Source organism: Labrus bergylta, chromosome 21 (assembly GCF_963930695.1).
Source record: "Labrus bergylta chromosome 21, fLabBer1.1, whole genome shotgun sequence".
Lineage (NCBI taxonomy): Eukaryota > Metazoa > Chordata > Actinopteri > Labriformes > Labridae > Labrus > Labrus bergylta.
In genome coordinates, this window is record NC_089215.1 from 7,023,205 (window position 1) to 7,036,005 (window position 12,801).

At 41.4% G+C, this 12,801-nt stretch overlaps 1 protein-coding gene across 16 annotated transcripts in view; it reads right to left on the minus strand.

Annotated features, from left to right (window-relative positions):
* Positions 1-12,801, minus strand: part of nrxn1a (neurexin 1a) — a 60,653-nt gene that overhangs the window by 24,117 nt on the left and 23,735 nt on the right. For 11 of the 16 annotated variants that reach the window (XM_065949504.1, XM_065949500.1, XM_065949497.1 and 8 more), the window contains 8 exons: positions 12,071-12,372; positions 11,046-11,069; positions 9,050-9,211; positions 7,161-7,232; positions 6,637-6,861; positions 5,453-5,600; positions 4,533-4,663; positions 3,370-3,622 (listed from right to left, as the gene is read on the minus strand). In XM_065949504.1, coding sequence (XP_065805576.1) covers positions 3,370-3,622; positions 4,533-4,663; positions 5,453-5,600; positions 6,637-6,861; positions 7,161-7,232; positions 9,050-9,211; positions 11,046-11,069; positions 12,071-12,372 — 1,317 coding nt within the window. The remainder of the gene's footprint in view (positions 1-3,369; positions 3,623-4,532; positions 4,664-5,452; positions 5,601-6,636; positions 6,862-7,160; positions 7,233-9,049; positions 9,212-11,045; positions 11,070-12,070; positions 12,373-12,801) is intronic. The other 5 variants (XM_065949502.1, XM_065949501.1, XM_065949499.1 and 2 more) reach the window with 1 other exon arrangement.

Below are 12,801 nucleotides of genomic sequence, written 5' to 3' on the forward strand. Positions count from 1 at the left end.
AACTCCAAAACCTGCTTCCTACAAAATTAGCCCACCACTTTGCACCGTTAATTCATCATCACACCTCACAAAAGAGCGAGTAAAAATAGCCCCAGCTGGTTGGCCGGCCCTATTATCCGCTTAAATCAGAATGCACGGTCGTGAGTGTGTAAGCCACCATCGCTGACATCCTAGACCCTAGAGTCATAATGTAACAAGCTCAGGTGATCCCGCTTTAATGTCTTTTGCATACTCATTTACATATTCATAATCTTCTGTCCCTGCTACCTGCTGGGGCCAATCCCAGACCGTTAAACTGTTTACCTCCAAGGACCCACTTTTTTATTGGCCAATTACATACACAGCTAAACACACTCTGTCTCTCAGTCTCTATCTCTCCCTCTCTTCTCCTCCCTTCTTCTTCTTCTTATATCTCTACATTCCATTCCTCCATTCGCTTTCTGTCCCTGTTTCTGTGGGAGACGTTCGGAGCTGAAGCAAAAAAAAAAAAAAAAAACCAAGAGAACAGGAAGAGAGGGAGGCCTCATGAATACTGATGAGCTAAGGAGGAGGGAAAGAGAGAGATAGTGTGTGTATATGTGCGTGCATGTCAGAATAAGTGAGCGAATTTAAGTGTGAACAGAGGAGGGTTTAGTAAAGTGAGAGCAAGGGGGGATAGGGACAGAGCAAGACAGAGAGAAAGAAGGGAGGGAGGAAAGAGGGGAGAAAAGCTTCTGGCTAAAATGCAAATGAACCCTCATTAACTTGAGGAAAAAAGGAGGTGGTTGGCCTGTTATATCACAGATAACATAACTAACAGCCACACATACGTACACCAGTCTTAGCACACTTGCACACACATATGTGCACACATTTCTGATAAAGTAGACAGCTGACAACATTTTCCTCACCACGCCACCTGACTCACTAACAGGCAACAGCAGAGGAGGGAGGGCTGGCAAGAGGGAGGTATGGAAGCCCCTTTGTGCCAGTGTAATGCACAGTGGTCGTGTCACATCACGCACTAGATGTGTCATACAAACAGAGTTACAAGTTCAGGGACAGGACTTGCAAATTTCTATAATTTAGTCGTTTGTCAATGATCCAATGAGAAGACAAGATGTTAGTCTGCCTCTGAATACTCTCTTATTTTTCATGCCGTCTGTGGCACTCGGCCTAATGCTAGTAGACTATACTGAAGACATTAATCTTTAAATAAAGGTCATTAATAAAGGTTTATGTAACTAAAAACTCTTGTTAATACACGATAACAGCTGGCAATAGTGAAAAGAGCATAAGCATTTAGAAGGCTTGACATGTTGACAGTTTCATAGAGATGCTAACAGAAACAATGGTCATAACACTGTAAACATGGGCCTGGGTGTTTTATGGCCAGTCACACTCTCACTTTATAAAAACAAAAAACACACAAAAAAAAGAAGTTGTTTGACCGCAAAAAAAGTTAGTGTCCAGGCTGCCTAATAATTTTAAGTTGAATACATTTGAGATGAAAAGCTGAGATTCATTTGTTGTGAGCCCCTGAAGGCTTATTTAAGAAAAATAAAAAACTCTGTTGTACTCAATTGTATTGAAAATTGTAGTTTAACCCATTGATGAGTAAAGATTAGATTTTGGTTTCATAACATTTAAATCTATTTCTTTCTTTATCTGGCATCAATGGGCTTCCATAGAGAAACCAGGACACCGAGCTAAAAACTGTGAACAGCAGCAAGTATTAGTAATCTGCTAAGATGTTCAAACGTTTCGCAAGAAATATGTATGCCACTGCTCTTATAAAATAAAAATTAATCTTGGAGCCAGAGCATGACGACCATCTTTGTTCATTAACGAAGAGAGAGGGGGAACAAAGGAGAGAGTAAGGGAACGAGGGAGGAGAAGAAAAAGGGAGGGCTAAAACCGCAGGTAGAAGGCGTAAACATGGCCAATCACTCTCTCCATCTGCTTCTCCATCTGTGCTTCCTTTAATCCACTGAACCACCAGTTAGTGACCCCTCAACGCACACAGAGAGGCATGAAGGAAGATATAGAGGAGAGGAAGCAGCACTGGGAGAGAGAGAGAGAGAGAGGGTGCATTGGTATGATAAACATACACTGCGGATGTTTGTCCTCCGAATAAACCATTTTCATATCAACGCCTTTCAGAAAGTGTGCGCGTGTGAATGTGTATGTCTGTATCTCATGTTCGATGATAGTACAACCATCACTTGAGACGCGTCAGCAGTTGTGGCACAAACAAAATTTCTTCTCTCCTCCTTGTCTGACTCCATCTCCCTTCTTTCAACAGGCCTGTATCAGTGCCTCTGCCAATCTCCTCACCTACTTTCCATTTCACTCTCTCGGCCTGAATTCATACCTTCCCCCCCCCCCCCCCATAACTCCCCCTCTGTCAGATTTTCTACTCCCATCTCCCATTCCTCCTCATCTCCTCACCTGCTGTCATATGGCGGTTCCAGCCTAGTGGTTCCACCCTCCTCTGTCACAGCTCCTGCTCCTTGCTTTCTGCACATTTCCTCCCCCATCGATTCCCAGTCTCTACATCCTGAGCAGTCCGATAGTCCTGTCTGCAGCTCTGCATCCTCCCACCTCTTCTTTTTCACCTTCCTTTGATCCTCTCCTCATTCTGCCCCAATCCTCACACTCTCACTTTCAGGCTAAAAATCTGTTTTTTTTTTAATTAAAATAGATGCAGCCAGAGATAGAAAAGCTTTATTAATGTAATATCTTGTTGTTGAGCAAGCTGTCTCATTTCACCTCGCTTTTATTTTCCATCTCCACATTTCTCCACAGTGCCTACTTTCTACCTGTCTTCCTATCCTTCGACACTTCCATAGGCTTGCTTACCTAAGCTCAATTTGCATTAGATTTTTATTTTACGTTTTTATCAGCTACTAAATCTTTACGGGCATCATTTTTTAGTGCACATTAGATAAAGTACTTGAGGTTAAATTTCAAAGTTGAAAAAAAGAGAAAAAAAGCACATCTTAAAAGGTATAATGGTTACATTTTTATCTCCCAATATAACTGATGTTCATAATATATTTTCACGAGTTATTTTTGACTTTAAAACTACAGACTCCCCCCCCATACCATCTGTCTTCTGTCAGTCATCCCTTTGGCTAAACTCAACGTTCTGAAGCCAAAAAGAAAACGACAAAGCTGTCAGAGTGACTGTTTTCTGCATGATAACATAGTATTAATTTTTCAGAAAATGTGGCTGTTTAGTGACTTTAATTAGCAAGCTTCCCTTATCTTTACTGGCGACAATGTGAATCTAACATGTCAGACAGTTACTAAACAGGCTGTCAAACGTCCAGTTGAGGTGTTGTAGTCTTCGTTTTTCTCTTCGACACCCCACCACGTCTTTCTCACCTCTCTCACAAGAGCGTCCCAGGTATCCTGTCCCCGAGCAGTCGCAAACGTAGCGGTTCCAGCCCTCCCTGCAGATGCCGTTGTGCTGGCAGGGATTCGACAGGCACTGTTTGGGAGACTCTCTGGAGCATGAAGGCTTCACTCCCACCGCACGCTGAGCCTCAGCCAGCCGCCGGATGTCTTTGCTCTGTCCGTCCACAAACAGGTCTCTGATGCAGCCCACGTAACCGTAGTTCAACAGAGCTGTCCACACCTGAGGAGGTCAGCTGTGTTAATTTGTTTTACTGGCAGGAATATAACCACATTTTTCAGAATTTGGTGGTAAACTTGAGTCAGAATCAAATCATCAACGGTAGTTTGTTCATGCCACAGTTAAAAGATGAAAGTACCAGTTATGTATCTATTTAATATCTTCACCCTTTATGTAGGTGAATACTGAGGTCTAGAATAACTCTTGAATCTCTTCCTTGCTTTCATTGCTCTACCAGGCTTTTTTTTTGCCATATTGTGATGAAAACAAATTATACTATTGAATAATTTCTTAATAATTTAAATGATCGATGATACCGATCTACAACAAAGTTTGATTCCATCCTACAGTGAGAGATGATTCAGTTTCAGTGTCTTAGTCTGAAAATCTCTAAATCTCAAAGTGTTTCCCCCTTCTTTAATCTAAGATGAAGAGCATGTCTCACATTTCCACCACATACGAGAATACATGCTTGAAATATGAGTTAATGATCAGTGTAGACAGTTTCCAGGTAGATTATCTCATGTAATGTAATGTAATTTAATTAAAAAATATGTAATATGATGGGTAATAGACAGATAGAAGTTATTTAATATGGAGGGTAAGCGATGCTCAATACTGACAGTATATGAAGCATGGCTGAGACTTATTCATTATTGATTAATATGGCAATTATAAAACCATTGGAGATGATGAAAAATGCCTCTTTCAAGGTGACTCAATTTCATTTCTTTCTCCATCAACATACAAAAACAATTAATTTAGTATAGTTCAAGACAAATACCAGAAGATATTCCACATAGGATGCTGTAACCATCAAATGTTTGCCACGCTTGTTTGAAAGTAACTTTAAAGGTAAATTAATTATCAGTATGATTATGACAGCTCTAAGTCATACTGTAGACAAACAAACCTCTGTGGGGAAGATGAGCCCAGCTCGGTCTTCAGGTAGTCCCCCAAGGTACAGCGTGTCATCCAGGTCCAGGATCTCACTGTCCCCCGGAGCCGTGTACGCTGTTCTTACACTGTTCACCGAGATGGTTCCTGGATTTAACACCACACATCAAAACAACTTCAGTAACAGGTGACCTCCAATGTGAACATCCTCGTCACAGTTATGACTATCAGCATCATCTTTATCATTGTCATGTTTCCTACGCTTTGTACTCCTCCTCATCATCACCACATCCTCTTCTCTGCTATAACCTGAACAATGCTAATTCATGACTACACCAGTCACTGTCATCTGTAAGTGTCGCTTGCCATAACCCCTCAACCCTGACATTCAAACTAAAACTACTTTTATCAGGCAGAACACATTATTTTATATTATGACTTGGAGCGATAGGGCTAATGATGAAGGGTCTGTGTTAAAGGACTGGGATAAAAAATACATACAAAAAAAGAACCACAAAGTTCAAATGAATGAAAAGACAATGATAGGCACAGTGTGAGTGTTTTATGTAGCTACCCATTGACAGCATGGGTTTTAATGGGAAATTTTACTATAACTACGGTAGCACGAGTCAACAAACTACTTCAATAGTACTCTTAGAGTTGACAATTATTCCAACACATTTCAATACAACTCATGGTGTTATAGTGTATCAATTGTGTGAAAAAAGGTTGAAGATCACACTTAAAACATGATTCAATAACCCCTGTTCAAATGAATTACAGACAGCAGACAGAAGGTAGCCAAATGGCCTTGCTTTGCTGATGCTTACTATAAAATGTTGAAGTACAATCTCGCCTACTCGTTACACTCTCCCTCCTCCTTATCAACCCATGTGGTCAAGGTTAGCGTCAGTGTGGAGAGAGCTGTGAGTGTACCTGAGCGCCCGTCCCTCTGGAAGTCCACATGATACCATTCCCCATCGTTGACCTTTCTGTCGATGGCCTTGGTCTTTGTGGTTCCAGAGCCCATGTCCAGCAGCAAGTACAGGTGCCCGTCCAGCATCTCAATGGCGAAAAAATCCACCTATAAATCACAGAGGCACATCATCAGTATTCTGTGAAAAGCAGGCTCAGTGATATATATGCTAATTGTAGCTACAAGTTACAATAAGGTAACCATCCTGGGCGGACCTGTGGAAGCTGCAGGTGAAACACGTTGTTCAATCACAATAAAGTTACAGAAAATACATTTTCAGTGTGCCTCGGATTATTGATTTATTTAACCATGCTGTAGCTTTATCTTTTTTATCTGTTTTGTTGTGTAGCATTTCTATCTTTCGTTGGAGACTACTAATCCTACATTTTCAGAAAAAAATGAAATACAGTTTTGGACTAATTTCAACATCAGCCAGATTTATCTGATTTTTTTTTTATCATGAATTGAGAAGTCTATGGTAGAAGATGATTACAGGCACGGCAGGTTTATTTAGAGCACATCACTCAGACATAGAGCAATTCAAGGTGCTTTATAGAGCTGGAAAAAATATTTATAACGTTAAGAGAAATAAAAGACATGACACTAAGCAAAAATACGACGTCAAAAAAAGACAGCCATCACGGATTTAAGAGAACATAGTGTTCTAAAAAATTAAACATGATGTTTTTAAAAGCCAAAATCAACAATAATTATATAAAAAAGTGCTATTAAATTATGCACCAACCCTCATGAAGATATATCCTAATAATGTATTTTCCTCTGATGCCATCATGGGGTTAAAAACTGTTTTTTTAAAGACTGATTGCTATGAAGGGAATCAATTCTTTATGTCAAAATATCTATAAATAAATTATATTGTCCTCAGCCTCAGTTGTACTTTGTATTTTATGCCAAATAAGAAATTCTTACACACAAACACCTTTAACAATGTTGAAAAATGTGCAAAACAGTAACGTTTAAACATGTTATCATTCTTATTCACAATGGTGCTGGGGTTAGTATTGAGCTCACAGCTATGTCTAACAGTCCAAACGAGCCACAAGAAGATGAGCATATAGTCCTGTTTCCTTTCCAGTTTTACTTTTCTTGTGAGCTTTAAAAAATACATGTTTTATAATTTCACCTTGACTGTAGGAGGTGTTCTCGGGTCCTTGCGTTGCTGCTGTCGGGGTTTTCCATGGCTGAAAAGCATCAACCCGTTCGGCTCTGTAGTCCTGAAGTCGAACGAGATTGATCCTGCCTTCTTTGCTGCCCACTTGCTCAGTGCCACGAAAGACTCTGGGGTGTCAAAGGTAACAGGGTCCAGCGTGGCCACACTCTCACACTTGAACGATACCACCCCACTGACCTATGTTAAAGAAAAAGCAATAGGTTTCTAAAATGATGTCAAGTTAAAATCACGCGCAAAATGCTTCCTTTGTAGCCTGGGAGTGAAACGAGGCCAGTTTCTCCCAGCCGTGAACTGCCTAAAAGACAAAAAGCTTTTGGCTACATCTCAAAAATATAATCCCATTTACTTAAAATTCCTACAGCATAAGCCTTGCAGAGCCTGACAGGAGGTTATGATACAAAACAATACTGTGTTCTGTGTATAAGAGGATAATGTGTTGTCTGGCTCAAATTGTACATGCTGTTTAAAGTGCATACCTTCATCTTTGGGTCTCCCTGTTTAGCCAGTCTAGACAGCTCCAGTCGTACATCATTGTTCTTGTACACCACCTTTAGGGAAGAGAATTAAAGGGAAGCAAAGGAAACATTAATTTACCTGAGAGTTTAATAAAAAAGAGCCTTTTTGGGTCACTTTTGGACTGTGGCATCACATCTATTTCGTCTTTAACCAAATCATTTTTGTGTTTGGGTATTTTTACACGAAAGTGACAACCTTAAGACAAGCCAGCCACTCCAGCCTCATCTTTTGATAACTCCCATTTGTCCCTGCCACTTGCATGATCGCTTTCACTCTTCTCTCTCTTCTGTTTCTCTCGTTCCTCTCCATGACACAGTACGCTCTCTGACTGAGCAGCATGGGTGTAAAGAGTGCGCTTGTGCTGAGCATTCTGATGTCGAGAGGGATGAGCACACACAGGCTCGATTTTATTAAAAAAGACCTTTTCCTCTCACCTGTAAAGTACTCAGAGACATTGAAAACATTTCTCTTTTTTATATGTCATATGCTTTAGTGTCTGCGTAGGACAATTTGGGTGACTATTGAATAAAAGTGCTGCAAGTGTGCAAAATGGGGTTAGTGTGTGGGTGTGTGTGTGTGTGTGTGTGTGGGGTTGAGAGTGCCTGCGACGCATCAAATGCACCAAATTGTTACAGCCGTGATCGTTCATGCGCGTGATTCACTGCATACATCTTAATTTGCTCACGCGGATTATCATATCATCGTATTAAATATGTAAATGTGCCAGTGGAGGGGTTCACTTTGACAGCGGCAGCCTCGTTTAAACACCATCAGTCTTAATGAAGCAACACAGAGCACATTCACCACTGATACAGATAGCTCTCTGTTTGGCACATCATCTGTCGGCTTGTTTGGATGTTTGTTTACGACTCAGTGTGAGCCCGTGTGAATGAAAGTGAGAGTCAGACATTGTGTGTATGTCAGGAGTGTGAGGGTGTATTTGGAAGTTTAATTTCAACTGCTGTGTATGCATATGTATGTAAATTCTTATTTGAGTATTTTTCATCTGGATGTGTTTTTGTGGGTTTTATTTTTGCAGCAATCCCAAATATTCTCCAGCATACATCTGTGTATGCATTCTAAGTTTATAAGCTTATTTTCATGTGTTTTTTTTTGTTGCTTTGCAGTATTGTGGCCCATTTCAAGCAGAGCGGATGGATGGAGCATCTCTGTGGCGTAGCTAATTAGCATGTTAGTGCTTAGTGCTGTATCTACTCCCTCAACGACACTCATCACTGATTCTCTCTGATGCTGTGGAGGGTGTGTGTGTCTGGGACTGTTTGTGTGAGTCTGCCAAATGGAAGCGTTTCTCTGTGTGAGTGTGTGAGTGCGTGCGCTTTATAAAATAATGTGTGTGAAATGTTAACGTGGTGCGTGGCAGAAAGGGAAAAGAGGAAGAGGACAAGTAAGACAGAAAGTAATAGACATGGAAGAGGATTTCTTGAAAGCTGCGGTGTTACACAGAAATCTGTGCTACATGAGTGTATGAACTAAGCCATTATTATCTGTTGCATCAGTGGAGATACAGTCATGTTTAGAAACTCTTTGTAGATCATTTAATCTAGATTCGTCAAAACGAATAATTTGGATACATTTTCTACGAAAAGAAATCAACAAAATTAGTCATTACATATGTTTTATGTGTGCAGAACTTGTCAGTAATGCAGTTTATATAATTGTTAATGTTATTTTGAAAACATTTCCCATATTGAAATATATATAGCTATATAAAAAACATACAAAACAATGAAAATAATACTCCATTCACTCATTATTTACAGCCATATGTATAAACAAGAACGATTATGAGTACATCAAACATGATAAACAAGTCAAACATGTATCCCACCTCTTTGAGACAGCCCATGAAGTTATTGCTGACTGGAGAACCCGGCAGGTCAGCCGTGCTAGGACTCCCTCCCACGTAGAAGAAGTCGTCAGAGCCCAGCATGGTGTAGTCCTCCTGGGTGTAGCCCGTGGTGGTCAGGATGCCGTCCACAGAGATGGTCACCTACACAACAAAGCACAGGGAAAGGACACGCTATATACTCACACCAAAGGCAGCGCTAAGCGCTAGCTAGGCGCTGACCAGCCAAATTAGCCCCCGTTATTCTGGTAATGTGTATGCATTGTGTTGGGGAGAAGGCCTGATTGGTTTGGGGAATTGGCTTGTCGTACTGTTTGTTGGGAGTTTATTTTGTTGTAGTTGGATCAGTGTTTAATATGTCATGTAAATCAGGAGTGCTGCGTCTTGTCTTTCCTGGTGTGGCTATAACCTACTGAATGACACTTTCTCACTCTGCTTTCTCTAATTAATCCATTCTTTAGCAAGATCTTCCACTCTAACTTGAATCAGACTATGTGGCCCGCCTGTCAACAGCAGTAAGTCTATTGTACAGAATGACAACTAGATCCTGTGTGATTAATAAAGATTCACTGATACAGAAAAGCTTCAGGGCCACCACTGCTGAATTTTGACTCTGCACTCCCAGACGTTCAAAGTCAGATCTTCCTGTCACTGCATTGTACTGACTACAAAACCAACACGACTTCTGCATTAAGCCTAGCTTTGTCTTCTGTGAATGCTAGTTCAACTCTTATATAAAAGTTATCCTCCTTGTGTCCCTGCCACAGTCTCTTAGCTGCTTTATCTTAAAAATAGAAGGTGACAACAAAACTAACAACAACTTTCCTTAATGCTCCACCTCAGGTGGCTCCGATGCTGGTGTTCTTCTAATTTAAACAGCCCATTCGGCTGTATAATAGCCCGTATGGGGGCTTTTAACTTGCATTGGTTGCAGACCCTGTCACACGTAATTCACAGTTAGTGGTGTTTTATCACCTTGATATTCTACAGTACAATGCTGACTTTCTCTCGACAGTTAGTTCCCTCTCACTGGTGGTTTGCCAGGCAAACTTGCCCAGCCAGGCAGGTGTTAGTAAAATCTCTGCAGGCTTCGTCATGCTCTACAGTTAGTGTTAGTACTATTCAGTTGTTAGTAGTTGTTAGTTGCACTGCTAACAGCCACAGTCATGTTTTCTTGTGTCAGGCCAGGCTGTGTGGGGTTACTGAGGTTAGGGTTTATGATTTCAATGCTGTTAGTATTTGTGATGATGTTATGTTTCCGTGTTGTTCAAGTGATTTGTGATGATGGTGTTAGTTAGTTAGTGGTCTGGGGGGGATTGTTAGATCATTGAGTCTGAATGAGATGACACATGGACTACGACACATACACTGATGTACACACACGCACAGGTGCTATATGGGTTACGGCTCATTCCACACATACACATAAATACATAAACATGCAGACTGCTCCTCTCTCAGCATGCAATCATTGGTAAAGAGGTTTCAAAGATTCAAAGAAAAAACAAGACATGATGAAGCAGAGGCACCATGGAGAACATGCAGTGGCAAAGAGAGGAGGAGGAAAGGGTTTTTTAAAAAGGACAAAAAAGGAATAAAATAGGGGGGAAAGGAGGACCTCTCTATCCATTTAACGGACCAATCAGAGAGTGGAAGGGTTTCTTAGTCACGCCATGCAGTAGGGGAAGGCTCGCTAGTCGCGTGCAGGTGAGGGATGAGCCAATCAGTACAGCCTACATGTCACAGAGAGATGGTGTGAAAAAAAAACAGTAGAGAAAGGAGGGGGGGGATTTAAAAAAAAGTGGTTGGCATAGGAGAGGTGGGACAGGGGCTTTTTAAGCGTAAAAGATTACCAACCGCATTTATCCTTGTATTGGTTTAGTTTTGATGTCTATGGCTCAAAAGGAAATAGACACGGGGCAAACCCAAACTAAGAAACAATTAGAATGATATCTACCGAACAATGGAGTTTGTTTACCATAGCGTGTCCAATGCCTGAGTGCTTTGTAGGAGAGGGGGAGAAAGGAAAGCAAAAAAACTGTGAACAGAACAACTTCGGGAACCAAAAAAAGGAAAGCTAGAAGGCCTCTGGTGAGGTTAGTAGGTTGGTTGGAGTGGTCTCGCTAGGAGAAGGGCACAGGTTAGGTTAGTAGAATGAATCATTCCATGGATGAAGGTTAGTTTCACTAGCAGGTTAGTAAAGTTAGTAGTCAAGTTAGTAGTACAAACAGGCAAACGGTAGAAGGCAGGGCACAGGTGGGTTACAAGCACCTGAGTGCTAGTGACCTAGCAGATGTTCTCTAGTTCAATCGCTCCCTCGTTCACCCACTCATACACACGCTTGTTCACATACACACTATTAAAAGAGCACTCACCTAGAGCTGAAAGCAGTGCTGGTCTGGTGGTTAACCCACTGTAAACTAAGACCAAACCTCAGGTACTTTCTTCCTACCACAGCGTCACTGCAGTTGGACAACAGACCACTGACCGTAGATTCTACATTGATTAGTTTCTTGCTGCGGACTAAAGTCTTTTCTGCTGCCCACTGCCCCCTGAAACATCTGCGAAGCACTGTGGTTCACCAAAGTCAATACACATATCAACTATTTAACAAAGTCAAACAGTTATTTACAGCTTTGAGTAAATCTGCAGTTCATTCTTATATAAAGAATGAATTGCAGATTCGATCCAATATCAGTGGTCCAATATCCAAACATGTTTTGTGTTTTTAGGGAACAAGTGGAAAATCCTCAACTTTTAGTAGCTGAGACTAGATATGTTTGGCATTTTTAGTAACAAATTGACTTGAAGGGTTAATGAAAATGTCAAAAACTATGCTTGGAATTATTTTCTGGTTGCTTAGCATTAACTGAAATCCAAATATGCTTCAATAAATGTTTTCACTAAATCATCTGGTTTTTAAATGGGCTTTCTAAATAACAGATACATCTCCTCTCCTGTTTGCTTCGTTGCTCAGTCCTCGATCCCCTGTTGTCTGGTTACCTGTCTCAGGTTGCGGGTGACCTTGACGTCGTGCCAGGCGTTGTCGTTGAATTTGCCGTTGACGGGCTCCACCAGGGCCTCGAACGCCCCGGAGCCCAGGTTGATGACGAGCGACACGGCACCATTCTTCAGCGCCAGGTTGACGTAGTCGGCTGACTTGCCAGTGTGCAGCATGAGGCCGTTGCGCTGCAGCGTCTTGAAGGAGAGCGTGATTTCATCGCTGCTCGACTGGATTGGGTTGGGGGACAGGTCGTAGCAGAAGTACTCCGAGCCCTTGAAGGTGGCCACATACTCCTCGCGAGCTGAGACAGAAAGAGACAGGAGGAAGGAGGAGGAAGAACAAAGAAGTTTAGTGTCATTTTTCTCTTGTTGAACAAAATCATAATGATTTGTACATATCCAAACTATGTTGCAGCTTCCCACACTGCCCTTCACAATATGCTCAAAGATGATAAAATAGTGGGTGTTCATCAGAGCCAGGCAAGTAAAACAAAGCTCTGCCGGGCCTGGTTAAATTTGATTCGGATGTGCGGCACAAAACATATTGTTTTGAGATGCTGCAAATGTTGTTACTGTCAAGCAAAGCCTCACTGATGCCAGCACTAGGAAAAAAACACTTCCTTCCATACCTCTAATCGTACCATGAAGCAGTGTGTAAACAAGCTTTGATCACTCATGTGGGTTGCAGATTAAAAAGTGTGGATGCAAGAGAGAGAGAGAGAGAGAAAGAG